The sequence below is a fragment of the Protopterus annectens genome, chromosome 2.part0 (assembly GCF_019279795.1).
Source record: "Protopterus annectens isolate FY-2018-M chromosome 2.part0, PAN1.0, whole genome shotgun sequence".
Lineage (NCBI taxonomy): Eukaryota > Metazoa > Chordata > Ceratodontiformes > Protopteridae > Protopterus > Protopterus annectens.
In genome coordinates this window covers 24382362-24401305 of record NC_056728.1, presented here as the reverse complement: position 1 = coordinate 24401305, position 18944 = coordinate 24382362, and the positions used below count along the sequence as shown (strand labels likewise).

The window sequence follows — 18944 nt, the reverse complement described above, 5'->3', positions numbered from 1 at the left end:
GTAAGCACTAGGTAGCCTTTCTACCACAAGAGGAGTGTTTTTTGCCCCAGAAATTGAAGTTTAATGACCCATTTGGGCAGTTTTTCCATCTCTTTTTACGCTCTGGTTTAAAAGCCCACTTTTACACTTGTTTCCCACCTTTTCTGTAACTAGTCTAGTCCAGATACAGATCTGCTGTATTGAGGACAGTTTGTAAGCTTCTGAGCCCCCCCAAGTCTTTCTGTGTTGGAGAGGAGCCTTCTAGCTTAAAAGTGGGAGTGTTAAGCACTAGGTAGCCCATCATCCATAAGAGGAGTGGTTTCTGGCCCAGAAATTGAAGTTTATTGGCCGTTTGGGCAGTTATTTCCAGATCTTTCAACTATCTGGTTTAAAAGTCCACATCTGCGCTTGTTTCCCACATTTCCTGTAAATAATCTAGTCCAGATACAGATTTGTTGTATCCAGGACTGTTTGTAAGCTTCTGAGCGGTGCCACAGTCTGCTCTTCAATTTTCCCATAGATCTGCTAGTTCTCTTCTCTCCTGAACTTTTTCTAGCTTATTAGTTTACCACTTTACCAGACTTCTTGTAGAAATTATTGTAGCACACAAAAGTTCTACCAGCACTAAATGTTCTACAAGGAGTCAGCTCCAGTATTTATTAATGCCCACCCCTCCAGGCATGTCTAAAGGTCAGTTCCCTGTGCTTTCTCCTACTAACCTGGTGAACATGGCCATCCTGAAGCAATGTAGCAACTGCCTCATGTACACTGACAGCCCTCGACTTGTGAAAGATGCACTTATATATCCAAATTGGAAGCCACTCCCTCTCCAGCCAAGACCGGAATAGCTGGTTAAGAGGAGAAGGGCAACAATTGCACCACACCACATGGAACACATAGCCCTCCAGAACACACACCAGCACTGCCTTCACATAAAAACACAAACCACATACCCACCTTTGTGGTGACTCTCAATAGAAATCTACCAAAACAGCAGAGACCTCCAAGGTAGAAATGCACCCAACCACCACAACACAACACTAAACAAGAGACACACAACACTCCTAAACAGTGTGCCACTCAACCAAAGCCCCTAAGGCAAAACAGCATGCCCAACACACTAGTCATAGGTGACTCGATAGTGAAGCACACTGATGTCCCATTCACTAGGTTGAATAAAGAGAAAATAACAGTCAGCTGCCGGTCAGGCACCAGTATCCACCACACAACACACATACTCAGGTCCCTCAACAACAGGTACAAATATGACTTTGTCATTGTAAATGTGGATGTGAGTGACCTGAGACATACCTCCCTGGACTACATGAAAAGAGACATGGAGGAGCTCTTGGATTATGTAGCCGAGGTGGCTATGACCCTAGCCCTGAGCAGCATCCTAACATCACCCAGAATGATACCACATTACAAGCAGAAAATGACTGATTTCAACATTTGGCTAAGTTTCTGGTGTCATTCTAAGGGGATCCAGTATCTGTCTTCCAGGGATGACATGATTGACAGACCTCGATGCTTTGCCAGAGATAGCCTGCATCTGTCACCCCTGGACTTCCGGACACTGTCAAAGGCTTTTTCCACCCCTATACTGCCTTTTTTAGGCAGTGTTTCAAAGACCAAATTACCACTGTAACAGCTACAAACAAATGCAATCTAAGAGTCATGCTGCTCAGTGCTAGAAGTCTAAATCTCAAAATGCACTCACTCAAAGCACTCCTTAAAATGGAGACATTTGTGCTGTAACAGAAACCTGGTTCAAGGCAGCAGAAGGCACCCCTGCACTACCAGGCTATAACTCATTCCACAGCTTTCGGCCCCAAAACCTGGACCGAAGCTCCAAACGCAGTGGTTTCCATATTCATAAAGGATGAGCACACCTCCAGATTAGTAGCCCAACATTACGCATCTGAGATACTTCAGGTGCAGCTAACATTGGGTAAGACAGTGATTTAGGTTGTAGCCTGTTATAGGTCCCCAACCATGTCCCAAGACTCACACTCCACGTTCCTAAGCACCCTGGAGATTATTAGGGTCCAACCTAACACTCTCATACTGAGCGACTTCAACTACCCCTCCATTAACTGGGAAAACTACTCATGTACCAATACACTTGCCAAATACTTTCTGGAATTCATTAATTCCAATGCTCTGCACAATGGTACCTCCTATACTGAACCAACAGATATTGTCGATATACTGGCCGACATATTCAATGCTAATGTTACCCCTCCCCCCCAAAGGACCAATCACAATACCAGTAGATTGCCAGGCACCCAGTATTACTGCTGCACAGGTTAAAACAGCACTGTCCAAGGCCAAGAATACAGCTTCTATGGGATTTGCCAATATCCCAGGCTGTGTTCTACATGAACTACAGAGTGAACTGGCACCTCACCTGTGTGCTCTGTTCAATCACAGCCTCACCTCAGGCTTTGTCCCTACCGAATGGCACACTGCTACAGTCATCCCTCTCCACAAAGCAGGCATGACTACAGACCCCAGGAATTATCGCCCAATTAGCCTGATGAGTCTGATATGCAAAGCTATAGAATGCATCATCATGGACCTAATAAACAAAGATATAGGGAATCTCCAAACTCTGGATCCTACACAGTTTGGTTTTGTGAAGGGTAGATCATGCCTGCTCAACTTGGTCGACTTCTTTGAGTCAGTCACCAGAGCTGTGGATGAAGGCAAGGTGGTTCATACAGCCTACCATGATCTGGCCAAAGCCTTTGATACCATTCCCCACTCATGAATCATAGAAAAACTCACTAAGCTAAGCATAAACCCCTATATCACTAGGTGGGTTGCAAACTGGCTCACAGACAGAACCCACAGTGTTAAAGTAGCTGACTCCAAGTCAGAATGCCGACTAGTCATAAGTGGAGTCCCACAGGGTTCAGTCTTGGGTCCTCTCCTGTTTGGTATCTATTTCTCTAAAGTCCAGGCCAACATGAAGGGACTCTGGCTGATAAAGTTCTCAGACGATTGCAAGTTGGGAGCTATTATTAACCCCCCAATTGATGTTGACATCTTACAGAAAGGCCTCAGTGACACTGACTGGTGTCAGAACCGTGGCCTTAAGGTCAATGCCAAAAAATTTATCGTCATCCCCCTTGGGAAAACCCAGTTCCATTGAATTACCACATTGATGGTAGTCCACTGAACACAGAAGGCATTATAAGACATCTGGGAACACAGGATGACAGCAGCCTCTCTTTTGACCACCACGCTGCCACTGTGGTCAGAAAGTCCTTCTATGTGGCACATCTCATTACTAAGGGTTTTGCATCCAGGAAGAAAGAGGTCATTGTCTCCCTCTACACTTCCCTCATTAGGCCAATCAGCGAGTACAATGCCCCATTTGGCATATACCTTACTAGATACCTGCAACAACTGGAGAGGCCGTAAAAGCACCTCACAAAGAGGACCCTAGGCCATAAACACTTGTTCTATATAAACAGTCTCAAAAAAACCCAACTATTCTCTGTCTCCTATCGCCTACTTAGAGGTGATCTCTGCTTGACTTACAAAGCCATGTCCGATGCAGCTCTGTTAGAAATGTTACATCTAAAGAAATCTCAGTCCCTCTGCACCACACGCTCCAGAGACCTCAACCTCATTACCACAATCAACAGAACATGCTGGAGGGACAGGTTCATAACCCAGAGATTGCCCATGCTATGGAATAGACTTCTCATACATGCCAAGCAGAGCACCTCACTGGCCCTGTTCAAGAGAAATCTTGATGAGTGGATGGGAAATAGAAAATTCACCCCAGGGATCACTCCAGTGGCTCTACTCGACCAAGGCAGTAGGAACTAAGGTCAGGTGGCATGATGCCAGGGTAATCCTATGAGCTAGGCTTGTAAAGGCTCCAGGGCCATTAGCCTAGTTCACACCTATGAACCTATGACCCTATTAGTGTAACGTAATGTATGTTACACACAGATGAACACACAATACATTTGTATATATTTGTGTGTGTGTGTGTGTGTGTGTGTGTGTGTGTGTGTGTGTGTGTGTGCATATATATATATATATATATATATATATATATATACACATAAATATATATATATATATATATATATATATATATGTGTGTGTGTGCATGTGTCACTGTGTGTACATGTACACACACACACACACACACACACACACACACACACACACACACACACACATATATATGTGCAAATAAAACCAACAAGCTGCAAAACGAAAAAAAGAACTTTACACTGGCAAAAAACCTCTACAGCTGTAGGAAAAAACAACACCAGAACCAGTAATTGAGCGCACTTTCCTTCTTTTAATATGTAAGAACTTCTTCAGAAATAAGAAGGTACAAAGAAAAGCAGTAAATATACATTCCATGTCGTCATATGACAATAAAGCATTAAAATAGTAACAGCCAATGAAATAACCCTATCCTTCTTAAAATATGCACATATCATTATATGGTAATGAAGTGATCTGAAACACCATGTAATGTGCTTTGAAATGGTTTACATGAGTTCACATGACAGACTCGCTTTTCACTAGTTTGCTTTATATTGTACCTGTTTTCTCAGGTTTCAGAAGGATAGGGTTATGTCATTGGCTGTTACTATTTTACTCCTTTGTTGTCATTTGACGACATGGAGTGTATATTTACTGATTTTCTTTGTACCTTCTTATTTCTGAAGTAGTTCTTACATATTAAAAGAAGGAAAGCACGCTCGATTACTGGTTCTGGTGGTGTTTTTTCCTATATCTGTAGAAGTTTTTTTGCCTCTCTCTCTCTCTCTATATATATATATATATATATATATATATATATGTATATCTAAATAAAACAAGCCATAGTTCTGCATTCCTGTTTCAATCTGTGCAAATAAACAAACAACATAACACAAAACACAAACTTACCAGTTGAAATTTGTAATGACCTAACACTTTCCTCCAAGCAGCTCTCAAAGCTATGTGCTGAAACTGGAACAGGCTCTGTACATCTTTGCCTTTGCGGTATCTCTGTGGGAACAAATGACAAAGATAATGTGTACCATATTGAACGTCCCTCTTGTAAAACAGATATGAGGTGTGAGCAGAACACATTAAAGAACAACAAAACTAATGAATACCTGTATAGCATTTTTATAAGAGTTGTGTTTCAAGGTATTTACAAATGCTGTAGGCTAGCAGTAAAGTGAGAGAATGTGTGGTCTTAAGTTTGTGTCCTGTCACTGCTGTTACATCAACTTGATTAATTGCAGTGGTTCAATGGTAAAAAGATTGCTGGTCAGGATATTAGTGAAAGCTGCTCTACTCCTGAGTAAATTGCATTGCTCTCTCTTACTTTAAACTTCATCTTTAAGAAGACAGCAGGGAAAACAAATACATGTGATTTCAAATTTTAAAGTTTTATGCAAGAAAGAACAGATTCCTACAGAAATGCACTCTGATCCTTCACTGGGTGTCAGCCTTAGCCTTTAAGAGTATAAAAGTCTTGGTAGAAAATATACTACTGAAAGAGGCAATCATGGGTAAACAGTGGAAAAAAAAGAGACAGCAGCAAGAAGAGGTAAAAAAAGAAAAAAGAAAAAAGAAAGGAGAAGATGATGTTGTATGGCAACGTAAGAATCTCTCGCCTTGGGTAACTAGCATCACTTCCCCTACACACATCTTTAAAGTAAGTTTAGGTTTACCCCGCCTTTTAACAGCTCAGCATAAGACTAGGCTACTCCTTCCACACCTTATCAGCTAAAACACTATTCTCTGCAGTATTTATAACAAGTGTTGTTTTAGAATCACGTTACTAAAAGTTTCATGCAACATGCATATTTCAGTACTGTGTCTATGCAAGAGTTCCAAGTTAACAATTTTTCAGATGATTTAAAATAAGAATTGATACAAAGATAAAAAACAAACAGACTAATACAGTGAAACATCATGAGATGGGGAATAATAACCTTAAATAATAAATAAAGTAGGAAGCTATGCCAAAACAAATAAAACACTAAGGTAAAACTAGTAAAAATATACTGAAATAAACAGGAGTTTTTAGGGACTTGTTAAAGCCACTCGCTGTTTGTGGTTTCAAAAGTGAAGTACCTGAAAGGGAAAGAAATGAGTCACATAGGACATCAGCTACACTCTAGGAGCCATCAGCAGCCTCTAGTAGGCAGAAAGAAAGGGGAAGACAAGGGCTATATGACACGGCATCTTTATCAGACGGGTTGACCATTGTTTTATATATATATATATATATATATATATATATATATATATATATATATATATATCAAAAACATGATAAGTAAGGCCAAGAACTTTAAAGAGCATACACAACAGAGCGGGCAGCCAGTGACGGCTCCAAAGGACTGGTGCAATGTGACAATAACAAGATGCCAGGAACCAAAGACATCTCAAACATGCAACCAAGCCAGGAACACAAGTAGCTCAATTGGGCAAACCAAGCCAGAAACACAAGTAATTTAATAAACCTGTTACTGTTACTACTTAATACGATAAGAAGATACACCAGGTAGATATAAAGGAACTGAAATAATGTAATAGAAACAAGATACACCAATTAGTAGTCACATCAGAACATTTTAAACTAAGTACAAGTGCAGAAGGCCAAAGGTTACAAGCTTCAGGTAGAGAGAGTTTTGGTAATTAATATATGATGAAACTAATGAACACAACTCCACAGCAAGGTCTTCTGATAGTAAGAGGTGCTTAATCCTGCCAGTGCTTCCTAAGGCAGAAGCGGGAAGACTTCACAACAGTTGATAGCTGACTGTTTGGTGTCAGCTTGTCATCTAGGATAAATCTTAGTTCACACACTTTGGATACAAATTAAAGTCTGTGACCCCCAATCACAATATGGGGATTCAAAGAAGGAAGATCTGAGGTCCTAAAAGTCACATGTTCAGCCAGGGCATTTATTGACAGCTGCAATCTGGATGATCTCCTAAAGAATTCAGGGCTAACAGAGAGCCCTGTGGGAAGGAAAGGTAAAGCTTCATGCTGTCAACACAGCAGTGGTACTGCAATCCTCTCCTATTATAAGGCATACCCAGGTGCAGCCAATGCACAATATAAATAATACAGCCCATGATGAATGATGTGGTACTGCACAAAACAACACACTAACTGCAGGGTCAGAAGTAGTGCAACATCATTTTGGAGAGACAACATTAGTGACTCAGCAGGTTCCCATGACCAGCTGTGTGAAAAGCAGCTGTGAGATCAGGGAGGACCAGAAAAGGCTAATCTTATTAATCTCAAACCATGACTAGGGCGTTACAGATCCTACAGGCTCAGCATTGTGGCATATCTGAAAAGCAGACTGAAATGGATAATATGGGTCACGGTCTTTAAGATGAGAATACTGTTGTATATAAGATATCATTTCAAGGGGGTAAAAGACAGGTTTATGACAGTGTGGTACCTGTCTAGGTCATCTAGCTCAGCTGAAGACTTCTTATGGATTGCAGGTTAATGAGACCTTTATTAAATGAGATTGAAAGACATGCAGTTTGAGAAAGATTTGACGATTCAAAACAGAATCTGACACTAACACCTCCAGATGAAAAACTAGCTTCCTATCACAAGTGCAAGAAGTGAAATTGTGGGTTGTAAGCCACAAAAATTAACTGTGATTTTGTCCATTAAGCAGTGAATTTTGCAATTAGCTGTGACACCAACTAAGTATTTTTTCAGTTTTGGAGGGAGGGGTCATCTACACATCTGACATGGTGGCTCTAACCCTGCACATTTCTTTTAGCTTGCTAGATACATATACTAACTGGGTTTGCTGAGCCTCAGAGCAGGGTGAAGTCATTTAGGTACAGCATCCTGGCTTAGAATGGTTACCACACTATTTGCCAAGTGTTCAGTTGGTTGAATGCCATTCCTGGTTTCAGAAATGGCCAAATGCAGGATTTGTCAAGTTCAGGAGCTATAAAATTATACAATATTGAATGCTAGGTAAGTGGAGTGGGTAACAATGCCAAAACTTTGGCATATAATGAAAAGTTTTGCACTGGGGCTGAGTGTGTGTGTGTGTGTTTGTGGAAGTGTTTCAAGGTTATTGCTAGAGTAAGCCCTAAGGAAGGGGATATGTTTAATGCTGTGCTTGTGTACTGCCATGTATGAAATGTATGTTTAGTGGTACTGGTCGAGAAAGGTGTTTAGTGTACTAATGGTATAGCCGGCCTTAGGCATAGGGCAACTAGGCGGTCACCTAGGGCGCTGTTCTAGTAGGGGCAGTTTTTCTGTGTTTATTTGGTGTAGGTAGACCAGAATGGGGGCACCGGGTGGTGTGGTGGGGGCGCCATGGAACACTTTTGCCTAGGGCACCAGTTGACCTAAGGCCGCTCCTGACTAATGGACTGAGGTTAGGTCTAGGTGAAAGAAATACCCTCTGCCTAACCCTTATTCATGCGTTCTAACTCAAGTCCTAACTCTTTTCCTAAACCCAACCCTAGAAATTAAGTCACTAAACACCCTTTCCTTAATAGTACCACTATACAGACAGTATGCATTTGCAGGTTACTGGTCATTTTTTTGTTTTGTTTTGTTATAAAAGATGCTGTTTGTCTTCCTTTTGCAGTCAGTTAGGTTTCAGCAATTGTTTTCCAATCAACTGTTGTCAATGTGCTTGTAACAATATTATGTGCATCACTGTAAGTATGTTTGGCCATTAGCAATACACTCCTTAGAATATATTCCCCATTATCGAAATAACAGTTTCCCCATTCCGAGGATCATTTACAAAAAAAAAAAAGCACCAAACCAGGCATGTCCAAGGGTCAGCTTCCGGTGATTTCTCTTGTCCATCTGGTGAATCTGTGCATACTGGGGCAATGCAGCAATTGCCTCATGTACACAGACAACCCTCTCCTCCTACCACCCAACACTACAACCTGCGAGAGATGCACTTACATAGCCAAACTGGAAGCAAAGCTCTCTCCACCCAAGGCTGTGCTAGACAGTCAAGAGAAGGTAAACACCCACACTACACCTCAAGCAACACATAGCCCTTCTAAACCCACACCACCAACACCCACACATAGCAACACTAAACCCACATATGTGGAGGCCCTTAACATTAACCTGCTCAAGCAACAAGGACCTCCAAAGCTGAAACGCAAACAAACACCAATCACAACCAAAGTGTCACATAGCTCACAACACCAGTGTTCCATGCAACAACAGCTCCATAAGGCAAGACAACGTACCCAACCCTTTAGTCATAGGTGACTCTATAGTCAGGCACACTAATGTCCCACTCACCAGGCTGAGCAAGGAGAAAATTACAGTTAGCTGCCTGTTGGGTGCCAGGATCTGCCACATAATGCATGCACTCAAGTCACTCCACAACAAGTACAAATATGACTCTGTCATTGTCCATGTTGGAGTGAATGACTTGAGACATACCTCCCTGGACTACATGAAAAGAGACATGGAAGAGCTCTTGGATCATGTGGCCCAGGCAGGTATGACCCAAGCTCTGAGTAGCATCTTGCCTTCGCCCAGAATGATACCACAGTATAAGGACAAAATGATTGACTTCAACAATTGGCTAAGCTTCTGGTGTCATTCAAAGAGGATCCAGTATCTGTCTGCCTGGGATGACATGATCGACAGACTATGATTCTTTGCCAAAGATGGTCTGTACCTGTCGACCCTGGGATTCAGGTTACTGTCTAAGGCTCTTGCCACCCCTATAGTGCCTTTTTTTTAGGCAAAGTTCAAAGCACAAAACCACCACCTTAACAGGTACAAGCATGCAAAATCTGAAGGTAATGCTACTCAATGCTAAAAGTCTAAACCTCAAAATGCACTCTCTCAAGGCACTCCTAAAAATGGAGAACATTGATATCTATGTAGTAACTGAGACCTGGTTCAAGGCTGCAGAGTGCACCCCTGCAGTACCAGGCTACAACTCTTACCACACTTTTCGGCCACAAAACCAGGACCGAAACACTAAAGGTGGAGGAGTGTTCATATTCACCAAGGATATTCACAACACCAGGCTAGTTGTCCAACATAATGCATTTGAAATTCTTCAGGTGCAACTAACACTAGGTAAGACTGCAATCCATATTGTAGCTTGCTACAGATCCCCCACCAAATTATTTGAAAAAAAAAATAAATAATTATTTGAAAAAGATTCTCACTACACCTTTCTAAACATACTGGAAAATATAAAGATACGACCAAACATCCTGGTCCCTTGCCACAAGAGGAAAATCCCAGGATGCAAAAAAGTCCCTTACCAGCCTCAGTAAGAAGCTGATATCCCTCATAAAATCCTCCAAAGCTAGTTACGAAAATAAAATTGCCAAAGATTCCAAAGACAACCACAAGGCATTCTATAGCTATGTCAAGAATCTAAATGGCAATGCTCAGATCTGCTCTGAGCTACAACAGAATGACATTAAATATACTGATCTCAAGGATATTGTCAATATCCTGGCAGATTGATTCAGTGCAAACTTCACCCCCCTTCTCACCCCTTAAAGGGCCCATGTCAATACCGAAAGATTGCCAAATTCCAGTAATAACGGCCACACAGGTAAAAAATGCACTCTCCAAAGCTAAGAATACAGCATCCAAGGGACCAGTCGATATTCCAGGCTGTGTACTATATGAACTACAAAATTAACTAGCACCTCAACTAAGTGTCATGTTTAATCATAGCCTCACCTCAGGCTTCATGCCCACTGAGTAGCACACAGCTACAGTTATCCCACTCCACAAGGGGGGATCCACCTTAGATCCCGGGAACTACTGCCTATCAGTCTGATGAGCCTGATCTGCAAGGCCATGGAATGTATTATCATGGAACTTATAAACAAAGACATTGGCAACCTTCAAAAACTGGACCCCATGCAGTTTGAATTCGTGAAGGGCCAATCTTGTCTCTTGAACCTGACTGACTTCTTCAAATCAGTCTCTAGAGTCGTGGACAAGTGTAAGGTGGTTCACACAGCCTATCTGGACCTCGCCAAGGCCTTTGACACCATCACCCACTCTGGAATCATAGATAAACTTACTAAGCTGGGCATTAATCCCTACATCACTCGATGGGTTGCCAACTGGCTTACTGACAGAACCCACACTGCAAAAGTAGCCGACTCCAAATCCAGCTCCAGACAATTGACAAGTGGAGTACCTCAAGATTCAGTCTTGGGACCGCTCTTGTTTGGCATCTACTTCTCTGAAGTACAGGTCAACACTAAGGGACTCTGGCTAACAAAGTTCGCAGATGACTGCAAACTGGGAGCCATTATTGAATCCCCAGATGATGTGGATATTCTACAAAAGGGCCTTACAGAAACATATGCTTGGTGCCAGAGCCATGGGCTCAAGCTCAATGCCAAGAAATGTATAGTTATCCCCTTTAGGAAAAAACATGTACCCATGAATTACCATATAGGTGGCAGTACACTAAACACCAAAAGTGTGATAAGAGACTTAGGGACACAGGTGGACAGTGGTCTCACCTTCGATAACCACATCACCACAACAGTCAGGAAATCCTTCTATGTGGCACACCTCATCACTAAGGGCTTTTCATCCAGAAAAAAGAAGGTCATTGTCCCACTGTACTCATCCCTCATTAGACCCATTATAGAATACAATGCCCCGTTTGATATGTACCTCTCAAGACATCTGCAACAACTGGAAAGGCCGTAGAAATACCTCACTAAAAGAATCACAGGCCTAAAGCAGATACCCTATGCTGACCATCTAAAAAAACTCCACCTATACTCCATCGCATATTGTCTACTCAGAGGCGATCTCTGCTTAATATACAAGGCCATGTCAAACCCAGAGCTGTTGGACATGCTACACTTAAAGAAATCACAATCCCTCAGAGACACATGCTCCAGGGATCTAAACCTTGTCATCACAATGAACAAAACATGCTTGAGGGATAGGTTCCTGACCCAGAGACTCCCCAGACTCTGGAATAGACTGCCCATACATGTCAAGCAAAGCGTCTCTTTGGCCCTCTTCAAAAGGAACCTTGATGATTGGATGGGAGATAGGAAATTCATCCTGGGGATCACGTCAGTCGCCCTGCTAGACAGGGGTCCAGGGAAGTAAATACTGTGGGAAGAAATAGCCAGGGAATTGTTATGGCTAGGCTTGTATAGGCCCTAGGGCCGATAGCCTAGTACCAACCTATGAACAGGTATTGTCCCTGGAATTATAACAGCTATCCTAAGAAATTACAAGCCTGGCTGGGCAGGGGTCAAGTCCACTGGTTATCTGGTGCATACTTGTAACTAATTAAACAAATTTGTATATGTCGAACTAATTCCACCATCCAGTGAGGACAGGTACAAGACCACTGTCCTTCTGAGGGACAGCTGTAGGTACCACAATCGACCCGTGGTACATTTTTCTACAAAAAATAAGTAGCAAGTTCACATCCCTCAGCTGATAAAGCCTCAGTTGTTCAAATTTTACAGGGCATAGAACAGTATAGTTAGTCAATCTGACTCAGCAGAGAGCTTCCTAGACAAAAAGGCAGTCTTCTTTTAGGAGACCTCCGGCTGGTACAAGACCTAATACTCTGTCAATCTAAGCTTGTCCTCCAGTAAGCAAATGTGGCAGCATTGGTACTCAACCCTTCATCCAGTCCTACAGAGAGAAGGGAGTTAAAAGTCAAACCAAAATTTGTGAGTTACAAAGCATGACAGAGGTACGTGGCATTTCTACAGGACTGCATTCCACATTAGGTGTTGTACTTCCGGTAGGAAGGCAGCTTCTCCTTCGGATATCCAGAGAAGATGTCCGAGTGATATTCTAGGCAGAGGCATGCTAACCTGGATCAGCTGCATTGGATATTACAAGGAAATGATACAACGGATGACAAAGGACTTCAGGGAAAGACTAATCCATTAATCCTAAACTATACAACTTCACAATCAGGGATTACCTCTGCATAATAAATCAGCTAATGATTTAAGACCAAAAATATCTCCACATTCAGATCACAGTCTGACACAGCAAGATGGAAAACCAAGCCCAGAGTATCCCTGCATTATGGGTCACATAACCTCAGTGAAACTGAAACCCTTCACATTATCAGTGACTTCTTTTACAAGTGGAGCAGACTTCTCATCAACCTGGATGTTAAGGTCCCCCTGAAATGATTTTGGTGTGACTGACACTGAGTACACAATGAAGTCCATGACTTCCTGAAGGAGCAGCCTCACAGAACTGGATGGATTGGAGGCGAGGAGGTACCAGCGATTTAATCCTGTACCCATGATATATTCAGAGGAGTTGGATAATCCAGCTGTGATCTGGTGCACATTTAGGACACTGATGAAACACTGCAACCTAGTCCTAGATATTGTCTAAATGCAGACAATGAATAATGGAGAACCTCGTAGGCAAAACTGTTAAAGATGCTTACATTTTGTGGACCACAGACATGGAGTGGTTTCTGTGGTGCATTACAGATGAAGAGCAGCAAATGTGGTACAAAGCCCACTGCATAAAGCCTGGGACAGATGCACACTGCCACACACCAGCAGTGTTCAGCTGCAATGCATACATATTTGCTGGACTTACACTTCTGAGTCCCTATGAATATAGAGCACATTTCTACATCTCTAGATTTTCAGTTCAGCAAGATGCTTTTGTGAAAGAGTGTAGAAAACTACACCATTCTATGATATGCAAGTTGGTGTTAGCTGCTTAATCTCATCTCTCCTGCATGACCGCTTCACTATCTACACTACTAATTGGACATGGGGTAATCTGGGCCATAAGCATATGCTTTACCTCACCATGCTATGGACTTGGCCTTTTACTTCACAATATTCCAGCTATATCTGCATGTAAGACAAATGAATATAAAAGAGCAAGAGTTCAAAATAAATGGGAAAGGGCCACCTCTGCAGTGTAGAAGGGTAAAACCCAGCTGACCTGTGACTAATTATTATCCAAGATGTTGGAGAATCCAGCAAGGAAAAACGGAAGTGATCAGTCAACATCAACTCAGCTGTATTGGAGGGAGGAAAATGGCCTGGTCTTGTACTTTAATGACCTCAAGTGGTGGTTGGGGGGGGGGGGGACAGTGCTGTAGCACAACAAATCACTGCTTATGAACAGGAAGGCACAAATGCCACTGGGATGAGGTGGCATTGAAGTCCCACTTTGACAGTAAGTATATACAGCCGTTAAGAGCCATGGGGAGGTAGGGAACTTGGGACATTATTAGAAACAGCCACATTGGCTGCCTGGATGATGACCCTCCAGCAGTGGCTCTCGGGTCTATATTACAAAATCGAATGCTTAGGTGATAACACCTAAACATTGAACTTGTAATATTGAAAAAACAGCGAACAGCCAATTTAACACAGGGAAAGATTTCCCTTAGCTGTTTGCAGGATTTTGCTGTTTTGTCTACTGTAGAACAATCTTGGAGTTGGTATATTTAGTTAGGGGGTGTGGGGGGCACAGCCTCCATGTCGGGGGTAAAGTTTTTTTTTCCGTGGCCAACTGGCATGTTTTCCTGCGCCGTTCAACATTTTTGGGTTCGATATTACAAGTTCGATGTTTAGGTGTTTGATCACCTAAGCATTTGAACTTGTAATATAGATGCGTGGCTCTCAACTCTCATGCAACTCATCAGTAACATTACTCTGAGAGAGATCAACTCAAATTTTGACAATATAGGAATGATACAAAAACATCCATATTACTAGACAAAAAAACTGTTTCTGCCATCTACAGCAGAAACACTACAACAAGCCACAGAAGTTCTGGGCAGGTATTAACAAACTTCTCCACCCAGGTCAATCCACAACTCCAACCCCCTCAGCCCCAACCCAAAAATCGCCAGAGTCCATTGCCAACACCTTCAACATTTTCTTTACAGAAACCATCCAGGCCCTTACTAGCAAACTTAAACCCACTTGTCCTAACGCTGAAACCCCTAAACCCAATGACATTCTCTCCTTGAGCTTCCAAAAAGTTCCAACTTCACTCATTAGAGCACTAATTAAAAAACTCAAACCAACCACCCTTTCAGCTGACCTCCTCCCTGCAGACTACTTGCAAAAAACTGCTGATGTTATAGTATACCCTGTTACTATTTTGATAAACAGAACCATAACTGAAGCCTCTATCCCCTCTGTCTGGAAAATATCACATGTCATACCGCTCCACAAAGTAAGCAGCTCCATTGAGATGTCAAACTATAGACCAATAGCTATCTTTTCCTTTCTGGCTAAGATTATGGAAAAGTGTATCCATAAACAACTCTTACACTACCTTATTCAACATAATCTTCTGGCCAACTCCCAGCATGGATTTAGCCCACAGCACAGTACCACCACAGTCCTCCTCTCCTTTTCTAATGTCATAAATTCCAACTGTAACAACAACAAACTATCCTCTGCCCTGTTTCTCGATCTTTCCAAGGCCTTCGACATGGTTAACCACCAGCTACTCTTAACTACCCTAAATAGCATATCCATAAACAACCATGCTATATAATGGTTTCAATCTTATCTTAGTGGAAGACAGCAGGCTGTCCTTTGGCAGGACAAACTCTCCACCCTTCTCCCCATTATCCTTGGTGTCCCTCAAGGCTCCATATTAGGTCCCCTTCTTTTCTCCCTCTTTATCAGTAACCTCCACAGTGTAATCCCAGATGCAACCTGTATACAATATGCATGATGACTCCACCCTGATTTGCTCAGCCTCTACCCATACAGATCTCCTTAGTTTAACCCAGAACACCTTTAATACAGTGGAAAACTGGATCTTTAATTAACAGCTGATATTAAAGCCTAATAAAACAAAGCTATTGCTCTTCTCCCCTACTCGCAAATCCTCTCAACCTTTGTTTACTATAACATCTAACAATGGGACCATAATCTCACCAGATATGTATACCAAACTCCAGGGTGTTATAATAGACAACAGCCTTAAATATGATATGCATGTAAACCAAACTATTAAAACCATTAATAAAAAACTTGGCTCCCTATACAAAAACAAACCTTTTCTCACCCCTCTAGCTAGGACTGCCATTGCCCGTACCCATCTGCTTTCAACTCTACTCTATGCCTCGCCAATACTCACTAACTTGAACAAAACTGATCTCAGCAAACTCTCTAGCTGCTACAATCAAATTGCCAGGTTTGACACAGGAACTCCCTACAGGACACACCATTGTCAAAACCTAAACCTCTTAGGATGGCTAAAACTTCCCAGGTTAATTCGATATAATCAACTTACTGTAGCATTCAAGGTTATAAACCATCCAGAAAAAAACGCCCTCCCTTAAAAACATTATCCATCCCTACAAAAATGCTAGGTCACTTTGTTCTACTACAAAACTTTTGGTTCAATCTGTTAAAGCTAACAACCTATCTGGAGAATCTTTGTTTGCAAATTCTGTAGGCAAAGCCTGGAATTCGCTCCCATCTGACCTTACTCTGAACCTCTCCCTTAATCAATTAAAAAAAAAATCTAACCCAGTATTTTAAAACTCACTGGTTATGTCCTTGCTCTAACCTTGACTAAAGCCTCATCTACTTCCATATCCCTGCATTTTTTCTATTCACAGTGACTAACCTCTTACACTAAAGGGTTTGAAAAGAGAAACTGTAACATCATTGCAGATACTCTGTATATAAGCTGCACCTATAGGTTTGATGAGAGAAACTGTAACATATTTGTATATATTTCTGAATATAAACTGTATTCTTCATAGGCTTGAAAAGTGAAACTGCAACTTGTATGTTAATACAATATGTTTGTGCATAAACTGTAACTTGCTTGTCTTTATCTGTGTGTAAGTTTGGAGCTTTTGTCCCCGGGCCCCCGCTGAAAATGGACATGTATCCAGTTGGACTATCCTGGTCAACAAATGTAAAATAAAATAAAAATAAATAAAATAAAAAATGTTAATATCCAATTAAGAATAGGGTCGCCCTCTGATGTGATGTGGTATGCAGTGAGTGGCACAACATGGAGGTACAAATCGGCCAGGAAAACTGGTAATGAAGGGATGTATAGAGATGATGCCAGGCAGGCATAGGGGATAATAAAATATAAAAAAGGCAGCAAATGGCTAAGGGGCAGTGTATGAATCTGCATGCAACATAAATTCACTCATCTTGGGTCATGCCACTATAGCATATATCATATAGATAGTGGAAGCAAGTCCGGCATCTGATGATCTGATACATTTGCAAATACTGTACCATACACTGCTTTGGTACTCAAAGTCAAGAGGTGAAAATAAATTCCAAAAGCTTTTTGCAACAGAACCATTGTCTAGCTGATTGAGTTCTCCATTGATAAAGCTGGAGCTATACCAGGCAGCCAGTAACAATAAGTAATTATAAACAATATTCTTACTTTTCTGGACCATTCAACAACAACACTTTTCTTTCTTTTAAAATTCCTTTATGCTGGGCTTCCATAATGACTCCATACTGATTAACAAATTAATTTCAGCTCTCCCAGTGAGAAAAAAGAAACTGAAAGATAAGGGCCAGGAACTTTTACCATGTTTAGTAAATTCAGTTACTGGCTAGTTAGACTAAGACAGCCTGAAAAAAAATCAGCTAGAAAAGTTGAAATGAAAACACTGACTGGGAAGAATCCAGCAGTTGTTTAGAAAAACAGTTCAATCTCCAGGCTTTCTGCAAGAAATGGCTTCTAGTAATCTAGAGGAGAAAAATAAGTCAAATGTGCTCAGAGCTAATTAGAATAAATAAAACACTGAAGGAGTATATTAATTCAAACAATAAAATACTGGAAAAAATGGAAAATGCTTTAAACTGATATTCAGATGAGCTAATAAAACTGCAAAAATCAGAGGTCAAAATGAAGAAAAAGCTGGTTGAGTATGAAACTGTTCAAGAACAGATGTTAAAAAAGTAAGAACTGTTAATTTAAGGGGCACACCGTGTATATGTACTTACCTGGTCATGAGAAAGCAGCCAAGACGTGTATTAGTAAAGATGCAAACTTACCAGCAGAAATAGTTAATCCTGACAAAACTGTGGCAAAAGGGCAAAGTATTAAAAATTGGAGACAATGGAGTATTTGTGGAAAATGATTATTCACTATACATCAGGCAGATGAGAACTAATTTATTCCAGCAATCAGGGAAGGTCAAGAGGCAGATGTGAGCTTCAAGCTGTTTGTATCCAACTGTCTTCAGGATAGTTTTCCTGGAGGATCAAAATCATGTTTTGATGCAGACCAGGCTAAGGAGGAAATACAAAAGAGTTTGTTCAAGACATCAAGAAGAAGGGGATTCTGCTCTCATTTTTCTGATATAAAGCACATGGACAGACTTTGCCAGTGAAACCTTTTTCACTGTTCCAAGGGAAAATGCTTGAAAGACAGAGAAAACATTGGAGTTGACTAGAAAAATTGGGATTACCTTGGAATTGAACCAGAATTTTTGGAGCTGGGAGATGGAGATGAACAGTAAGAAGAACAGCAATATGGAAATTAGTGAATAAATGTGAGACTGCAAATCATTAATCACATTTGTGAAATATGGCTGTATAAGAAAAAGTGGAAAGAGTGGACTTTTGTTGACCTTATTTAAATTGTGGGGAACTGAAAGGCTCACTTTGTGTCATTAATGTTTAGAAGGACACTAAGGGGAGGAAAGATGAAGGAAAAGGGCAATTGTAAGTAACATCATTTCTACTTCTATGAAACTTTCCACAATATAAATCACATGTTTTATAGTAAAGCACTTTAGTTCTTCTTGTATGTGATAAAGATGCTAAAGTAAACAGACACATTTTGCTATTTCCTTCTTTTTTAATAAATGTAGGCTTTACAATGCAAAAACAGAAAAAAGGCTAGACAAAGGTGCATCTAAGCTAATAGGTTGTAATGATGGGTTGTTGAGTTTTAAGGAGAAACAAGTAAATAAGAGAACACTG

The 18944-nt window shown here is 41.2% G+C and overlaps 1 protein-coding gene across 1 annotated transcript in view; it reads right to left on the bottom strand.

The window, feature by feature from the left end:
• Positions 1-18944, bottom strand: part of CASP8 (caspase 8) — a 456587-nt gene that overhangs the window by 201437 nt on the left and 236206 nt on the right. The window contains exon 5 of the mRNA XM_044060507.1: positions 4909-5010. Within this exon, the coding sequence (XP_043916442.1) occupies positions 4909-5010 (102 nt within the window). The remainder of the gene's footprint in view (positions 1-4908; positions 5011-18944) is intronic.